Source organism: Musa acuminata, chromosome BXJ3-4 (assembly GCF_036884655.1).
Source record: "Musa acuminata AAA Group cultivar baxijiao chromosome BXJ3-4, Cavendish_Baxijiao_AAA, whole genome shotgun sequence".
Classification (NCBI taxonomy): Eukaryota; Viridiplantae; Streptophyta; class Magnoliopsida; order Zingiberales; family Musaceae; genus Musa; species Musa acuminata.
The window spans coordinates 29,136,451-29,155,699 of record NC_088352.1 but is presented as its reverse complement, the minus strand read 5'-3'; the positions used below and the strand labels follow the sequence as shown (position 1 = coordinate 29,155,699).

At 41.6% G+C, this 19,249-nt stretch overlaps 1 protein-coding gene across 1 annotated transcript; it reads left to right on the top strand.

Moving 5' to 3' along the window:
* Positions 1–284: 284 nt before the first annotated feature.
* Positions 285–19,059, top strand: LOC103981812 (uncharacterized). Its single transcript, XM_009398554.3, has 3 exons — positions 285–649; positions 16,765–16,833; positions 18,182–19,059. The coding sequence occupies exons 1-3, from the start codon at positions 347–349 to the stop codon at positions 18,770–18,772; spliced, it is 963 nt and encodes a 320-aa protein (XP_009396829.2). The 5' UTR covers positions 285–346; the 3' UTR covers positions 18,773–19,059.
* Positions 19,060–19,249: the final 190 nt, after the last annotated feature.

The window sequence follows — 19,249 nt, the reverse complement described above, 5'->3', positions numbered from 1 at the left end:
TTAGTGGAGGATTTTCTATTTTAGGCCAAATTTTTTGATTTGGCTGTTAACGTTTGCAACGGACAAAAAAAAATGTAAGAAATCCTAATTTCACATTAGTTGTTATTCTGTTGCATTTTTACTGGTTTAATCCCAGCTATATCTTCACCCACATATTGGTTAAATGTTTTCAATTTATTTGACTCAATCAAGTTTTGACTCGATTCATCCGATTCAATCCGGTCAAACCTGACATAACCTAGTTACATGGTTGGCCAGTTAACGATCTATACCTCAAATAATGTGCAACTATCTATAAGAGTACTAGTGGCGGAGGAGGCCGGGGTGGGTTGCTGAAGTCGCGACCATGCCCTCCTCCTACATGCCGCTGGGCCCGAGCACCACCGCCACCTCCTCCTCAGCCGCTGGCGCAAGCGGCAGCGGGCGGGTCTTCCTCGCTCCCCGAAGCCCGATCGCCTTCGTGGGCCTTTGGGCATGGGCCTCCGACCACGGCCGGAGGCTGGCCGAACGGACCGGCCATGTGGCGGCCGCGGCAGCCGCTCCGGGAGCGGGAAACGGCAGTGAACAGGATCACTATGCCGTCCTTGGCCTCCCTCGGAGCGCCTCCGCCGCCGAGATTAAGCGGGCCTACCGTCTCCTCGCCAGAAAGGTCCACGATTTCTTCTCATCGATGGATTCCCCTTGAAAGAACTCGTGGAAATGTCTTGATTCTTATTTTTCCTTCTCATCATTCTTAATCATTAATTATATTCTCTCGTTCATTTATAAAACGAAAATGATTGTCCTGGACACCCATTTCTGATGCAGCTGGATAATATCATTTAGCTTACTGCTTGATGATCAAATAGGAGAAAGAATCCGTCGCTTTTATGACTGTCCACTAGTGATTAGAATTGTTAAAACATGTTCTTGGAGCGAACTTCCAACATTAAGACATTCTCGTGACTGCTTTCTTTTGGTTAGGGTTATTAAAACATATTATTGGAGTAAAATTCCTATTCAAAGAACTAATACTTTAAAACCATGTGGTGATGAAATGGCTCAAGAATCACTTTTTGAGGGTCGTTCTTGTACAGAATTTGACAAGAGCATATATTGTGATAACTTGAGGCAAATAATCATGAACATGATATAGTTATTTGAAAAGCATTATGTCGTATTATTGTTGTTATTATTTACTTAATCTTTTTTTATTTAAAATTATTACTACTTGTTAGGGAAAAATATTGTTAATGTCTGTGTCAGTACGATGTGGCTCTGATCCATATGCGAGGAGCCTTCTGAGATAGAGCAGGGTTTCTCTAGCCTTATTCCTGCACAAAGATTGAGATCGGGAGGGGTTTCCCGAGCTAGTCCTTCTAAAGCTTAAGTTAGTACTTAGTTGCACCTTCTCTCCTATTTTTTCTTCCTCTCTAATCTGGACCTAAGGGTGTATTTTTATACTAACCTCAAAGGGGGAGAATATCTTGTGAAAATCTTGTGAAGAAGGTAGTTCCTTCTGATCTTCCTGAAATATTCCTACGAATATTCCATAGGGTTGTCTGTTCGTAACCAACCTGAACTACCTTCTGGTCTTCTGGAAATATTCCTACTAATATTTCGTAGGGGAGTCAGTTCGTAACCGACACGAACTGCCTTTTGAGAATATTTCCTACGAATATTTTGTAGGGAAGTCGGTTCGTAACCAACTTGAACTACCATTTGGTCTTCTACGAATATTCCGTATATATTGTTGAGGAGGCAGCTTGACAACTCGGTAACTGACTTGAGCTGCCTTTTAGGCTTCGATCTTTGTGGACAGGAGGGTGTTAGCCTGATATGACATTGACGTGGCGAATGGTGGATAGCTAATTTTATATTATTATCATTTGTCTCCCCGAAGGCATGCTTCAAAGTTTCTAGGGTTCGGAGCACATCTTCTTGGTCTTTATGTTTTTTCTCCTTGTACCTCTATAGCAGATTTTATCAGGCGTGGGTCGAGTTTTCATACCTCGTGCATCTTATGTACTTTTCTTGGTTCGATTTTTTGTTGTAGCAGAGTTTTTCTTATGTGGGTCAGGTTTTCCCCACTCACATGTCTTGGGCGCCTTCCTAATTTGATTTTTTTTTACTGTAGCAGATTTTTTCTTACGCGGGTTGGGTGTGCTCGACTCGCACCTTGGGTGCCTTCCTAGCTCGTTTTTCAGTTATAGCAGATTTCTTCTTACGCGGGTTAGGTGTGCCCAACTCATGCCTTGGGCACCTTCCTAACCCATTTTTTCGCCATAACGGATTCATTATTATGCAGGTCGGGTTTGCCTGACTCATGCGCCTTGGGCACCTTCTTGTCCTGTTTTTCCGTCATAGCAGGTTTCTTCTTACGCAGGTCAGATTTCCCTGACTCACGCGCCTTAAACGTTGATAAGGGATATTTTGACAACAAGACCAGCCCGCCAGTCGGCCGCCACCAAGATGTCGATGTGGAGGATAAGGGCCAAATCACTCCCCCACTCGGCAGCGACGTCGGGGCAATAATAGCCTATTGGCCCTCGCGGACAACAGTCCTCGTGAGGCTATTCGGGCCGATCCTGTTGGCCTCCGTGGATAGTGGTCCTCGGATGGCCACTGAGGCTTGTTCCCCCTCAGTCGGCCTACGTGGATGTTAGAACCCTTGCAGATTCTAAACTTGGGGTTAATCTCTTTAGGGGATCGGCCTCCTTGGAACTCTATAGGGGTTCCTCCCTCCAAGTTGCTGCTCAAAGGCTGCAGAAAAGATTCATCTATTGCTTATGAAAAGAGAAGGAATACATGGCTATTTATAGGGCTTCTAAACCCTAACTCCTAATAGGACTCCTACTTAAGACTCTTACTTCTAACCAACTCCTAATAGAACTCCTACTCAAGACTCCTATTCCCTTACAACTCCTAATTCTTCTCTAAGAAAAACCTCCTACATGAATGCCCCTCACAATTAGGACTCTCCTAGCTAGAGTCCTAACAGAATGTCCCTCTCAATTAGGACTCTCCTAGCTAGAGTCCTAACATTTTTACATGAATGTCCCTCTCAATTAGGACTCTCCAAGCTAGAGTCCTAACAGACCCGCCCTGTTCAAATCAGCCTTGTCCTCGAGGCTAATGATTCATGAATTCTGGGAATTTGATCTTCAAGTCGTCATAGTTCTCCCAAGTGGCATCTTCTTTTGGTAGGTTCGCCCACTGTATTAGCACTTCATTAGTGAGTCGTCGTCGTCGAGTCACGATCCGTCGATCAATAATGGCACTTGGCTGGGTCTCGAGTTCTCTTTGGGTAGTCATATTTGGTGGGTGGCTTTGGGCTGTCTCCAAGCACTTGTTTAAAACTTCCGGTTGGCTGTTGGTTTGTGGGTGATATGTCGTACTCCTTTTCAATTTAGTACCCTGCATATAGAATAACTTTGTCCAAAATCTGCTATTGAAGATCGAAGTAGAATTTCTCACAAGCACAATGCCTCCCTTATAGTGTAATTCTTTTGAGTCCCAATTGTAATGAGCCATGGGGCTTGGTGCTTCCTCCAATTTTTTGATAATCTTACTAGTATCTAAATCTTCCTGCCATTCCATCTTAATATCCTCAAGGAAGTCGCTGGTCGGAAGTGAAACGGTCGAAACTTCAACTTGCTCGGGTAGCTGCGAAAGCGCATCTGCAAGAACATTCTCTTTCCCCTTTTTGTAAGTTATTTCAAAATCAAATCCAAGAAGTTTTGTTACCCATTTTTGTTGCTCGGGGGAAGATATCTTCTGCTCCAAGAGATATTTTAGGCTTTTATGGTCGGTCTTGATTTGAAAGTATCGCCTGATCAAGTACAATCTCCACCTCGTTGCTGCGCGCACAATGGCGAGCATCTCCTTATCATATGTTGACATATTTTGATCGGAGGGAGATAATGCCTTGCTAGTGTATGCGAGTTGTCGACCATCTTGCATGAGAATGGCTCCAATTCTGACTCCAGATGTGTCGGCCTCAATAATGAAGGGTCGGTTGAAATCTGGTAGTGTTAGCACCGGCGTCGTCGTCATGGCTGCCTTAAGTTTGTCGAAGGCAGCGGAGGTTCTGTCCAACCATTGAAAGACATCTTTTTCTAGTAAGGAAGTAAGTGGTGCACTGATCTTTCCATAGTTTTTCACGAACTTGCGGTAGTAGCCTGTTAAACCCAGAAAGCCATGTAGCAATTTTATGTTTCTCAAGGTCGGCCAGTTTTGCATTACTCCAATTTTGAAGGGGTCCACTGCCACACCTTCCTCTGATATGATATGCCCAAGATATTCCACCTTTTGTTGAAGAAAGCAAAAATTCATGGTTGTTGTGTGTTCAAAAGGTGGTTTTCCGTATGTCTTCTTCGCATGCTCGTATTTGATGATACCCGGATCAAAGGTCCAGCTTTGTAAAGATTTGTGCTCCCTTTCATCTAGCAATTCATCTACTATTGGAATAAAGTATTTGTCCTTGATGATTATGCCATTGAGAGCTCGGTAATCAACACATATTCGCCTTGTTCCGTCCTTCTTGCGTACAAGTAGCACCGGCGAAGAGTAGAGGTTGCAACTTGGCCGAATAACTCCTGTTTCGAGCATCTCTTTTATAATCCTTTCTATTTCATCCTTCTGGAGATGTGGATACTGATATGGCTTAGCATTTACTGAAGATTTTCCTGGAAGAATCATTATACAATGATCATGCCGACAGGTAAGAGGTAGGTTGCGCGGTTCGTCAAATATATTTGAAAATTCAGTAAGCAAAGGAAGTAGATTTGGATCTTCAAATTCTGTTGGCTCTCCCTTAGTTTGCTGCTCAAGTTGTACCAAAAAGCCGCTGCATGCTTTATGCAAAACATTCTCCATTTGTTGTGTGCAAATCATTGTTATGTCGCCCCCACGTTTCTCGTGCAATGTCACCTGTTTCTCCTTACTGTAAAATTTCATAATTAGTTTCATAAAATTCCAAGAAATATCACCTAATGTTGTCAACCATTTAATTCTGAGCATGGCCTCATGATTGTTAAGAGGGAGAAGGAAGAAATCTGCAATTATCTCTTGGTCCTGCAGCAATAGTTTCTCCTGCAAGCGCCTATGATCACAATTCAAAATTCGTCCGTCGGTGACCTTAACATCAAACCTGCAGCGATTCTCGATAGGTAATGATATCCGAACAGCAAGCTTATTATTTAGGAAGTTAGTAGTACTGCCCGTGTCGATGAGAACAGTGATTGGTTGTTGTTTGAGAAGGCCTCCAATTTTCATCGTTTGCGGGTTTGAGTAGCTAGCTAGTGTATGTACCGTAACTTCGGTCGGTTGTGGCTCTTCTTCTGCATCTTCTTCTTCATGTTCAAGGCTCTCTTTTGGATGTTCAATGACCTCTTCTTCTATCGGTTCAATCATAAGAAGTCCCCCTTTACTACAGCGATGCTCACGGCTCCACGGCTCGTCACAATGCCAACATAACCCCTTCGCATATCGCTCCCGAAGCTCTTCTCTTGTTAACCTCTTTAGTGTAGGGACTTGGTCGACAGTAGGGGGGGCTAAGGGCTTCAATATTACAGGTTGAGGAGAGACCCTAGTCCTCCAAGCTTCATGGTTCAATTGCTCCTCTTGATGTCGTGCGAAAGAGATGGCTGCCATAAGCGTATACGGCTGTCGCGCTTTAACTTCTCCTCGGATCTCTGGCTTCAAGCCCTCAATGAAGGTCCACAATAGCTGTTTTTGAGACCAATCATGAGTTTGATTAGATAACCTTTCAAACTTGGTTTGGTACTCCTGAATGGTGGAGGTTTGTTGGATCTTTGCTAGTTGTTCGTCAATATTCTCGTAATCGGTTGGTCTGAAGCGAATCAGCAGTCCTTCTTTGAATTGTCGCCATGAAAGGACTCCATAAGTATGTTCAAACCAGTCAAACCACTGTATAGCATCCCCTTCAAGATGTATAGCTGCAATTTTCACCATAGATACATCCGCGGTTTTGTGGTACCGAAAATATCGCTCCGCGCGCGAGATCCAACCAATCGGGTCTCCTTCTTCCCATCTAGGGAAGTCCACTCTCATGCATGGATAGTTGGGGTTGGTCATAGAGCTTCCCCTCTCTTGGAAGTCATATCTTCGGGCTTGGTGTGATTGGGCAAAGCTCTCTCCTTGATGTGATTTCTTCGGGCTTAGTAGTCGGCCCAATCTGAGTTCGGTAAAGAGCGTCCGAATCTTATCCTCCATTCGCGCCTCCAAGGCTTTGAATTTAGCATCGATTGCCTCCTTAGATGCCATAGTATATGCCTCCAAATCTATGATGTTAAGATCTCTCTTTTGTTGTCAGGTTAAAGGCATGTATAGGTTGAGAGAAGTGATGGTCGAAAGGGTTGGTGGATTAGTGGATGTAGGCTGCGGTTTAGGCTTGTTTTGTGGCTGTTTTGGGTGCAGTTTGAGGGTGTGGTTTAGTAGAGTTTTAGGGCTGTGGATGAAAGTTTTGGATCTGTGGTAGATGGTAGCAAAGGTTTGACAGAAATCCGTGGAAGTTGCAGCAAGTATGTGCTGTCTTGTAAGAGTAGAATTGTCGTCGAAGAAACAACGGTTTCTCGACGTAATTTCCACCAAAAACTTGAGAGAATTGAGGAGGGAATTGATAGCAAAATCACAATTTATATTGCAGCAAGGATATCTAATTTAATCAAGAAAATTTCGGCAGTATAACAGCAAGGAAATTGGTGCAAGTTGCAATTGCAGAATTATCGTCGAAAAATTTCAGCGGGTTACGATGAAAATTTACAGCAACATAAAATCATTTTTAGAGATGAATTTCTTAATAGATCAATCTTAGATGGAAGCCAAGATGATCTATGAAGTGTATAAGAAATTTCATTCAAAAAATATTGCAAATAGATGGGTTAAGGCAATGATATGCAGCTGAAATTTTCTGCAGCATAGATTTTCAAGTGCAGCAGATTGGACAAAAAAGATCAGTAGTTTATATTGAGAATTTTTCGATGAAACCAAAGAGAAATCTACTGTTAGGAAGTGTCAAAGATGTCATGAAAATTTCGTAGAAATTTGGATAGAAAAAGCACAGTAGCAAGATCAAACAGATGGTGCTATGCGGCTTGAATTCTGCAATTCAAGTGCAGCAGATTGGACATAAAAGATCAGTAGTTTATATTGAGAATTTTTTGATGAAACCAAAGGGAAATCCACTGTTAAGAAGTGTCAAAGATGTCATAAAAATTTCGTAGAAATTTGGATAGAAAAAGCACAGTAGCAAGATCAAACAGATGGTGCTATGCGGTTGGAATTCTGCAATGTATCTTTCGTCGTAGAGATGAAAACTTTGTGACGAAAAGTTTATGCAGCAATATAGGAACGATTTTTTGTTTTTTTGGATTTTCGAATAAGGATAACTAAATTGCAGCAGCAGTAAGGTAGGAAACCAGAACCTGTTGCAATTCACGGGGAGATCAAAGGATGATCCGTGGTGGTGGAGATGATGACGGAATTCGGTGACGATCTTTTAAGCAATTTTGGGAATTGCTTTGGATGGTTGTAGAGGGTTGATGGATGGCTGTGGAAGGGCAGCGAGACGCCAAGAACGCTGCTCTGATACCAGGTGTTAGAACCCTTGCAGATTCTAAACTTGGGGTTGATCTCTTTAGGGGATCGGCCTCCTTGGAACTCTATAGAGGTTTCTCCCTCCAAGTTGCTGCTCAAAGGCTGTAGAAAAGATTCATCTATTGCTTATAAAAAGAGAAGGAATACATGGTTATTTATAGGGCTTCTAAACCCTAACTCCTAATAGGACTCCTACTTAAGACTCTTACTTCTAACCAACTCCTAATAGAACTCCTACTCAAGACTCCTATTCCCTTACAACTCCTAATTCTTCTCTAAGAAAAACCTCCTACATGAATGCCCCTCACAATTAGGACTCTCCTAGCTAGAGTCCTAACAGAATGTCCCTCTCAATTAGGACTCTCCTAGCTAGAGTCCTAACATTTTTACATGAATGTCCCTCTCAATTAGGACTCTTCAAGCTAGAGTCCTAACAGTGGACAATAGCCCGCAAGAGGCCGTTTGGGCCTATCGCCTCTGTGGATAAAATGCCAAAGGGAGGGTGCTACGATGGTTACAAATGGTTCCATCGACCGTCCAGGTATAAAAGCCGACCCTCGACGCCTGCCTAGGGGTCAGACCTCTCTCCAAAACCCTTCACATTCTACACAACCCCAAAAGAGCTAACTTAAGCATTGGAGGGTCGGGTCAAGAAACTCCCCTGACGTTGACCTCTATGCAGGATCCCATCGAGGAGATTGAAATCCACCTCGGCCCAACCTCGAGACCACCATGGACCCTCGGAAGCCACCTCGTAACCACCTTATATCCTCGGAAACCACCTCGGAGCCACCTCAGACACCTCGGTGTTGCATCAACCAACCCTTGGGGTTGCCACAAGGGTTCCTTAGGTGACCGCGCACCTTTGGGACAAGACCAAGTCATGCTGACTCATGGTCGACGGTACTTGGGTAACAACATGCACCTTCTTGGTCCGTTTTTTTGCTATAGCGGATTTCTTCTTACACGTGTTGGGCTTGCCCGACTCACGTGCCTTAGGCACCTTCCTAGCTTATTTTTTAGTCATAGCGGATTTCTTCTTATGTGGGTCGGGTTTGCTCAACTCACGCGCCTTAAGTGTCTTCCTGGCACATTTTTCCACCGTAGTGAATTTCTTCTTTTGCGGGTTGGGTTTGCCCCGACTCATGCGCCTTATCGAAATAATCCCGAGAACATGCTTTATCTTGGTCGTGGAAGGTGACTTCGTGGGGGTGTGGAAGATCAACTTGCCTTAATTGGGGCCACGTAGTCATGGGCTAGATTCCATAGATGGCATCAAGAGTATCTTTTCATATCCTCCTCGATTGGTGTTTTACAAAATTATAGGGGAAAAGAGAGGGAGAGAGAGAGGGCATGCGTCTCGAGGGAGACTCCTCGATTGCCCTTTTAATGCTGGAGGAGAGAGGGGGATTCCATCATATCCTCCTTGGTTAGTGCCCCAACGACAAAGGCGGATTTTCCGAGATTCTCCCGCATCCCAGTAGTCAATAGGATATTTTTTCCTATTTTGGCATCTCACCAGCAGAGCAATGTCCCTTTGATGTGATCCCGAAGGGACATTTGTATGAATCCTGGGAGGAGAGGAGTCATCCTGCATTTATAAACCTCATTTGTTTGGTTTGGTGGGCCTCATTCCATGGTTCGAGCCCTAACCTCGGGAGCCTTCTTCTTGGCTTCGGTTCTAAAAGAAGTAAGCCCATCCTTCGGTTATCCGATGCCTGGTCTCGCAACTCAGGTTGGAATGTCTCTACCTTCTCATACGAGTTCCTCCCAGTCTATTGACCATCAGTCGATCGAAGTTCATACGTTGTCTTCCGATAGTCTTAAGGATGGAAGGGGTCCCGGCCTCTTCCTCCACATGGTGGGTGACTCTCGTAGAGTCGGATCTTCAAGGAGTTAGTCGTTGAGTCAATCGAGTGGGTCTCAGACTCAAGCGGAAGAGAGCGGTGGCGGGGTAGCCTATCGAATTCTATGGTTGGAGAGCAGGGAGCTCTCTGAACTGGTAGTTCGATAGGTCGTGGATGCTCGAGAGGGGCTGGCAGTTCGTCGGGCAGAAGGATCCCAGCGGACACTAACATCGGTGGTTGAGGAACTGTTGTCAGTGGTTGTGATAGTGGTGTCATTTGCTGGTCTGACCGAGGTAGGAGCGAGGCGACCGCCTGTATTATGTCAGCTAGTGCTTGCATCTGTTGGGTGAAATTCAAGAATGCCTCGATAGGAATGAGAAGATGGTCAGTCGAGACTCATGGAGATGAAGGTCTAGGGTCGTTAAGCGAACACCAGTACTGTAGTGGTACTTGCAGCGCAGTGGATGTATCTATGTGGGAGAAGTGTGGTTGCTATCCTGTCTGAGTGAAAGTATCATGGGTTGGAGGTAGTGCCTCACCCAGATGTTCACAGATAGGGTCGGCCCGCGAATGCCTTTGCGATATCGGGCCCTCCCTCTAGCACCAAAATGTTAGGGAAAAATGTGGTTGATATCTGTGACAGTACGACGTGGCCCTAATCCGTATACAAGGAGCCATTCGGGGTAGAGTGAGGTTTCTCTAGCCTCGTTCCTATACGAAGATCAAGGTCGGGAGGGGTTTCCCGAGCCGGTTCCTCTGACGCTTAAGTTAGTACTTAGTTTCACATACTCTCTTCTTTTTTTACCCCTCCCTAATCTGGAGTTAAGGGTGTATTTTTATACTAATCTCAAGAGGGGAGAATATCTTGTGAAGATCCTGTAGAGAAGGCAGTTCATAATCGTCCCGAACTACCTTTTGATCTTCTTGAAATATTCTTAGAATATTTCGTAGGGAAGTCGGTTCGTAACTGACCCGAACTACCTTTTGGTCTTATGGGAATATTCCTACGAATATTCCACAAGAGAGCTAGTTCATAACCGACCTGTACTGCCTTCTAGTCTTCTGCGAATATTCCGTGAATATTCCACCGAGAAGGTAGCTTGGCAACTCGGTAACTGACCCGAGCTGCCTTTTGGGCTTCGATCTTTGTAGACAAGAGGGTGTTGGCCTAATATGGCATTGACGTGGCAAATGGAGGCCAACTGATTTTATATTCCCTATCACTACTATTGTTGTTATGTTAGAGAGTGTACACTAGATCAATAAGTTAAGAAATGTATTTTAGTCGTAGCATACATGGTAACGTATTCACACAGTTTGTTTAGTAGTCAGTATGCAAGGATTTAAACAAATATGTTATCTAGATGTAGAAAATTAAACATGGATCTAACCATGAGATCATGAGCAAAATCATGGAAAAGCACAAAACAAAGCATCAGCCAGGGCTTCCAAAAGTAAAACTAAGCAAAAAAAGAAATTAGGGGAATTTACCTTTGGAGAAAACATCCTATATATCTTGAGGTTGAAGCTTGATTTTGTTAATATGAGAAAGAAGAAGTTTGAGAGCGAGAACAAGGGTTTAAAATGAAGAAAAGGGGGAAGAGTCTTCTATTGGGGGGGAGTGGGAGGGGTGGGTTGGATCTAGTCAAGAGGCTAACCACCTGATAAACCTAGACATACAGGTCAAAATTGGGCAGTACTCTTGTTTGTAATCATATTGTGTGAAACGCCTTATATGGACTGGTATTTCTGGCTATGCTTGGTCCCAATACTGATTCCTCCTCAGACTGATAAAATACTCAGTCAGACCTATTCGAGCAAAATTTTGGTCCATCATTCTGAATGTGTATAGGTTGGTGCCTCTCAAGCCGTCTCATGGGACCTGCATGTTTCTGTACTTAGCAGCTTGGTTCTATACAGGGTGGTATACAGTAATGCAGAACAACCACTACAGACTAGACATTATACAAGTAAAACTAGCACATAACAGCACCTTACTGACTGCTTGACCTAGAAATATTGTAACCCTCTTAAAAGTCCCCTTAAAGTATGATATCTTACAAACCAGTTTTAACAGCTAAGAGAGAATTTCCAACATAAATACCATTAACATGATATCAAACCAAATGAGCATGGGAAGCAGAAATTGCTAGCAACAACTAAGGAAAAGGTTAAACCCATATCCTTGTGCTAACATATCTGATGTAGAACAAAGTAGGAAAGTAGAGAGAAAGAAAGAGAAAAGTGAGAGTAGGAGACTAGAAAAGATGCAATGTTTTTTATTCAAATCTGAAGTAAGTCATCCGTTAACAAGCTCCACTTTTTATAGGGGTTTAGGAGCTTTAGTATAATCCAGTGATTTAAAAAGCGCTAAGCGTCAAAAGGCAATAAGGTCCAAAAACGCCTAAGGCGTTAGGCGCTCGCCCAAGCGCTCGCCCGAGCGAAACGAGGTACTAAAATATAAAAAATATAATATAATTAATAAATATAATTATTTAAATAAAAATATGCTATTAAATTAAGAAAATTAGGTACAAAATCACAATAAATAAATAAATCATAATAGTATATTTTTTATTTTTTAAATAAAAAATATACTATTAAATAAATAAAAATTAATAGTATTAAAATCAAAATAATATATTAGTAATCTAATAAATAAAAATAATATTATTAGTATACAATTAGCAGTATACTGTTAATATACTGTCAAGAGTATAATGAGAAGAGTGTGAGAAGACCGAGGCTGCTGAAGCAACGACAGCGGTAGTGAGCGACAGCGGGAGTGGGAGCGGGAGCTGCGAGCGACAACAACAACGGCGAGCAACGACAGCAACGACGAGCAGCGATTGTGACAACGGCGAGCAGTCGGCGAGCAACGATTGTGGCAGCGGCGAGTAGCGACAATAGCAACTAGCAGCGATAGTGTCAGCAGCGAGCAGCGATAGAGGAGAAGAAATCTCGACGGTAAAATCGCGAGTGTTAGGGTTGGGGAAGTCGGGGACAACGCGAAAGGGAGCATGATATTAGACCTAAAAATCGAACCAACTAAGGCACCGGAGACCAACCAGACCTAAAAGTCTGGTTCGGTCACCTGGTTTAACCCAGGCACTCGCCTGAAGCGCTCGACGCCTAGGCTCGGGCGAGCGCCTAGGCGGTGCCTCTTTGAAGTGAGACGCCTAGACATGAAGCGAGGCGCTCGGGCCTCGCCTCGCCCGAGCGCCTATTGAAATGACTGGTGTAATCAATGAAGCAATGATTCCCAAGAGTAATCTCCTAGGGAATTAGTATACCTTTTAGAAATCCAAAATGTGACTTCTACAATACCTAAAAAGTAAATGAGTACACTTAGTATAAGAGTGCATTTAATACAAAAGGAGTCCCTAGAAAGACCAAAAGACTTTTTAATTTTCAACACGACTCTTAGAATTTCTAGGCTAACTAAACTTTTTGTTGATTTCTTTGCCTACAATAAACTTTTCTGAAATCCTTTGTAAAGCTAGATGATTCTTCATTATTCTTCCCTTGTGGAAAAGAACTCGACTCCGAAGAGTGATCTGCGAGGTAGTGATCCAAGTCTGGTGCATGATCACCAAATTTCTCTAAAGTAATCTAAGTGGCATCGGAAGTTGGACAATCACGTCACTTGACAAGAAAGTGTCGAGTGTTGCTAGTAGCAGACGTAACAAGACAATAATCAAGAATAGCCTCTATGTCATCATTGTGTTATAAGAGAATTGGTGCTTTGGGAGGATTATCACCTATAGGAACACTGCTAAACAGAGAAGGAGGCTCAAAAGTACCATGATATGGAGTTAATCCACCACATTGAAAACTTGATTAATATTTAAGTCAGAAGGCAAATTGAGCATATATGCATTAGATTTCATTTTTTGGATAATGGGGAAAGAATCAATGGCCCGGGCATACAACTTCTTGAATGAATTTTTAGGGAATCTCTCAAGGCGAACGCAATGGGTGCCGTGGTAAATGTGGAATGAGCAATGGGTGTATAGACCAGTAGTGTTTATGAGTATTGACAATTTGACTAGTGCAACACTGCGATACAACTTGAGCAACATCTTGCTTTAAGGACGGCTAGTATAATTTATCCTCGACTAATGCAATGGTTTTGACTCGGCCTAGGTGACTTGCTAATCCACTATGCATTTACCAAATAAAGAAGTCTCGAAAGGAGGATCGAGGAACACACAATCTAGTAGATTGAAAAAAGTAATCAACCCTATGAATGAAGTCCATATGTTTATGGAGGTTTCAATCTTGGACTTCTTGATATATGTGACTAAAGTCTGGACAGTCTCTTATTTTAATTATTCGAATCCTATAACCTTGACACTCATGGTAGATAGGATTGTAGAAATTCGATTAAGGGCATCAATAGCTTTGTTTTGAGTGTCAAAAGAGTATTTGTTAAGAAACTCAACCCACTTGGCATGTCGTGCATTTAACTTTTTTTAGGCATTTAAGTACCTAAGGCTTGGAGGTCAAACAACAAGACAAACTCTTGCAGTAGAAGTTAATATCGCTAATCCCTAAGACATTGCACAATTGTATCAAATTCTTTATCGTGGGTAGAATAATGTTATTTTGCATCATTGAGTTTCTCACTAAAAAAAAGGCAATAGGTTGACTCTCTTAACTTATAATTTCACCTATGCTTATACCAAAGACATCAAAAGTGACCTTGAAGGGTTTACGAAAGTCAATGTTCCTAAGAACAGAAGCGGTGGTCATTCTCGTTTTGATCTCAGCAAAGGTTTTGGTAGCGATTAAGATCCAAGAAAACTCGTCTTTCTTTAGGCAATCAGTGATAGGTGCTATGATAGAATTAAATCCTTTAATCAATCTCCTATAGAAAGAAATTAATCCATGGAAACTTTGAACCTCAGAAAGGGTTCTTCTAGGCTCAGGCCATTCTAAAATGACATGGATCTTTTCTGGATCAGTGACAACACCTTGGATAGAAATGATGAAGCCTAGGAATAGGTCATGGGTTTGCATGAACGAACACTTTTTCAGATTAACAGAAAGCTTAGCAACTTGAAGGGTAGTAAGAACCTATCGAAGATGTTCTAAATTATTTTCTTTGGTCTTACTAAAGATCAAGATGTTGTTAAAGTAAACTACAACAAATTTGCTTATGTAGGGTTGTAAAGCTTAGTTCATGAAGTGCATGAAAGTGCTTGGGGCATTGGATAGATCAAAGGGTATGACTAGCCATTTGTATAGGCCATCTTGAGTTTTGAGTGTTGTTTTCCATTCGTCACCAAGTCTAATATGAATGTGGTGGCATCCGCTTCTTAGGTCAAGCTTTGAAAACCAACTAGATCTAGCAAGAAGGTCTAGCACATCCTCAAGTCAAGGAATCAAGTAGCGATATTTGATTGTTATTTTGTTGATCACTTGGCTATCGACACACATCCTCCAAGATTCACTTTCTTAGGGGTTAACAAGGTAGGGACGATGTAAGGATTAAGGCTGTGTCGGACAAAGCCTTTAGCCGAAAGTTCTTTAACTTGCTTATTTAACTCGACTCTCCTTAGGATTTAATCTATAATATAAGATATTAGGGAGTTGCAATCCTAGGACAAGGTCAATAGCATATTGGATTTCTCGTAAAGGTGGTAGCTCACTAGATAATTTCGAGGGTATGACATCAGAAAATTCATCTAATAAGGATTTAATCTCAGGAGTTTGGTCAAGAATAGTGCAAGGGTTAGAAATTTCTTTAGTAATGATGGCCACACAAAATTTGTTATCTAGGCTCTCTATTTCAAAAGATTTAAGATCCAGTAAGTGGAGTCCCTTGGTGGTTGAGGCTTGTTGAAGAGATTTGGGAGTTCTTGATTTATCCTTTTCTAATGGTTTTATAGGTTGCGAGATGATGCTTTTGTCTTTGTATTTAAAGGCATAGGTGTTTTCTCTTTCATAATTGATAATATCAAGGTCGAATAACCAAGATCACCTAAAAGAATGTGGGCAACGTCTATTGGTAGGAAGTCATAGTAAATCTCATCTTGGTAATCACCCATTTTGATTGGTACTAGGCATCTCTCGGTCACGAGTAGAGTAGTTTTATTAACCTAGGCTACTTTAAATGGAGTAGGATGTGACTCTACCTTTGAGACTACGTTCATTGTGCTACCCTCATCTATAACCAAGTTGCAAGTTCTCTCCCCGCATTGGATAAAAGACTGGAAGATATTTGTCTTATTCCATTTATTGGAATCACTAGCAATAGAGAGAATAATGCGGACAACATTTACTTGGGCATCTTCAATTTCTAGTTCATTTTCATCACCTGAGTAGGCTTCAGGTTCAACTGCTTGGTCTACTTCCTCGATTTGATCATTTGGTTCTTGTTTTAAGGTAAGGGTACATTGAGGACAACGAGAGGTAATGTGACCCTTATTATGACAATAGTTACAATGGATTGAAGATGAACTAGTTTGAGAATCAATGATTAAACGAGTTGAACGATTCATGGTTGGGCCAGGACTGTTGCTAGTAGTGGGGATTTTTAGCTTGATAGAGCCACTACTTAGGGTGGATTGAGAAATAGTTCTATTGTTGAGAGACTAAGAAGACGCTTGACAAGTTGGATAGAGTTGGGGATACTTCTCAATCTTAAGGGCTTGTTGAGTTGCTTCCTCTATGGTGTCGGAAAAACTAAGGGAGACTTCCCGTTGGATGTCAAACCTCAACCCATTAACATCTTTGGACAGTGATGATTTGGTCCTCTTCTATTTCACACCTAAGTAGAAGTTCCTTAAATCAGGCCAAATACTTTGTGACACTAGAATTCAACTGTTTAAAGTTTAACAATTATTCAACTAGTTGGCTTCGAAAGTAGGTTGGTACCAGCAGTGTAAATTGCAGCATGCATGGACGGGACTAATCGAGGGCGGCAATATTCAGTGGTCAAATTTATCATAACACCAAAAATAATTCAAAACAGTTTTTATTTGCTGAAGATTCACTTATTTTGGTTAATGAGTAAACACTTTATTCCAGATAAGGCAGAGACAACCATAACTTGTACATGCAGGTTCTCTCAAACCTCAATTTTCTCTCACTCCCAACTCTCTTGTCCACAGTAAAATCCCCAATTTCTGAGGATTCTCAAATCACATCAAATGCATCATGTAGAAAATTAGACATTGTGATTATTTGTTGGACCTTTGTGGCTTGTGATTCTTTTTAACTTCAGTTAGCACTTTTTGAAACTTGCTATGGTTCTATTGTCACTGGAAAATGAGCCTATCATTGACATTTTGATCTTTTTTTGTTTTTGCAGTATCATCCTGATGTTAGCAAGGCTTTGCAAGCTGATGAGGTGTTTAAGAGCATCCACAATGCATATGAGGTGATCATCTGCACTTCAACATCTATCTGCTACGGTGCATGCATAGTGTTGGGTTGGGTGGTGTGATTCCTGACCAACAGCTTAACTTTGTTTCTCCAGTCTTATATAATTTCAAAGTTCATATTTTTTGGCTGTAGTCGTTTGTGCTAATTGTTGCTACCTGTTCTGGATTTTTTTTTTCTCTCATTTTGACACATTATAACTCACAAGATTCTTGGTACTTCTTCTGGTGTTGTTAAATATCCATTGCATGAATATGCTGGGTTTATATGCATCTTATCCTCTTGTTTAACGTCCTTTAGTAGCATGGGATACCTTAACAAAATATCTAAGTTCTGAACATCACCTTGAATTATAAGCACGATGACCTTGCTGGACTATCAAAATCAGCTAGTATTGTAGCTTAATAGTTTTTCCTCAAGTGAACAGAAATTTTTGCTTTGATCTTTTCTGTCACTAATAACTATTTATTTTTTTGGTATTAATATAATGTTTTTCCTTGATGAACAGTATCTTCCCCAACACGTTCCTGGAAAATTCGTTCCAAGTATTGTAATTTGATTGATACTAGTTAGTCCAAAGGCTTCTTCTTCCACATACAAATTTCGTTCACATAATTAGGGATTCCTGGCAGCTGGCACATATATGTTCATGGCTACTCCACTAATCATGCAGTTAGGTTCTAAGGCAATTTCTTCTTCCTAAACTAGTCTAGTGTGTACTGTGATTCAGTTTGATCTAGGACCGTGCGATACTTCTAGCAATGAAAATTTCGGCTTATAAAGTGCTTTTGCAGTGACTTCATCAAGTTTTGATGATGTGACAACCTAAACGAATTTGGATTGGGCTGTTTTGATTTGAGACTCCTTTCCAGTTCTAATTTCAGTTTTGATAATTAGTTTGTGTTGAATTAGTTGATGTAGATTGATCGGAACCGTTGAACTGATACCTATCCTTGAGGATTTTTTTTCTTGTAACTTGATGAATACTATTTTGTAGATTTATTAAATTTGATTTGGATTGGCCACTGACAGGATTAAATTTTCTGATGATGATTATTGTCACAATTTAAATATTCTGTACTTATTTCCATCGTTGTTAAAATTAAATTTGTCAATCAATTCCTTCATAATTTGGATGGTCAACATGTTCTTAGTCTTGAGACTTCCATTACATTCTTATAGATTTTGGCTTTTTATGGATTCCATTGATTATCGTGTGGCGACCTAGATGAAGGGTATAGCATGTAAGCTACAAATTTGCTTTCTACATTTTATAAAATTTTATTGCAAGTGAATATTTTTCCCTAAACGTTATTAAACATCTTAAATTCTTGTTCTTATGTTAGGTGCTGTCGGATGAAGTCTCAAGGGCCCGATATGACATGACACTGAGTTTTCCTAGGGCTACAGGGAGATCATGGAGGAGAAACCCGACCCAGAATTCTGGACATGATGAAAGCAGAAGGATGTACAGATGGGCAGAATTGAAACAGCGTATGCGTTACGAGAGGCAGAACAAGGCATATTCATGGTATGATCATCGGGAGCCATATCAAGAATCTTCCCAATATGAGAGAGGTCCCTTCGGCGAAGTGCTAAACTTCACCTTCTTCACCCTTTTCTTGATGAAGATAATAGGATACCGAGCATCACTTACGATTTGTAGTTTGATTGCATTGCTGGACAAGCAGTTGGATGCTGGATATAAGATGGGCTATGTGATTGCTTGGTTCATGGGAGGTCGTGGGGGTATTCTGCTATCAATATTAATCCACTTCACTAGTTGGCTCTGCGGCAAGAACAACAGCAACCTTGTTGCAGTGGTAGTGGTAGCAATGTGGATAGGGGCAAACCTTGCAAGATTGGCTCCCGTTCCCCAAGGGGCAGTGCTTGCCTTGCTTTACATGTCCATTAAGCTTCAGGTTGACCTAAAATGAGGCCGCTCCCATTGGGTTGACCTGACTCCATTTGTCTCCGTTGGTCATTATGCTCTTTATATATTCTTCCGATATGTTCTCCCGATGGATAATCATCATGCTACTTGTAAATATAAGCTTGGGATTGTAGAATATATGACCTTGTAAGGGGAAAAAAAGGGGGTAAATGAATGATACTTTGGATTTCAATCTTGTAAGGGCGCCGTCCTTCACCACAATTGAAGGGTCATGTCCTCTTTATCATGTTGGAGGAGGAATCAGTTTTAAGTATTGTGATTTCTTGATTAGATCCGCTGCAGGATAGAAGTTTTTCCTGGATTTGTTTGTTTTTGTTAAAGAATCATATATTCTCTTTGAGTGTGCACGCAGGAGATACCCCTCATAGGAAGGTGGCAGTTGATAAGATATCTTTGGCTTTGTCAGCTCCGCATATGCCATGGCCTCCTTCCACGAGAACTCCAATCATTTGGACCAGAC

Coding starts and splice junctions, on each gene's coding strand:
- LOC103981812 (XM_009398554.3), top strand. CDS start 347: ATGCCCTCCTCCTACATGCCGCTGGGCCCGAGCACCACCGCCACCTCC. Junction 650..16,764: donor ACCGTCTCCTCGCCAGAAAG/GTCCACGATTTC, acceptor TTGTTTTTGCAG/TATCATCCTGATGTTAGCAA. Junction 16,834..18,181: donor GCATCCACAATGCATATGAG/GTGATCATCTGC, acceptor TTCTTATGTTAG/GTGCTGTCGGATGAAGTCTC.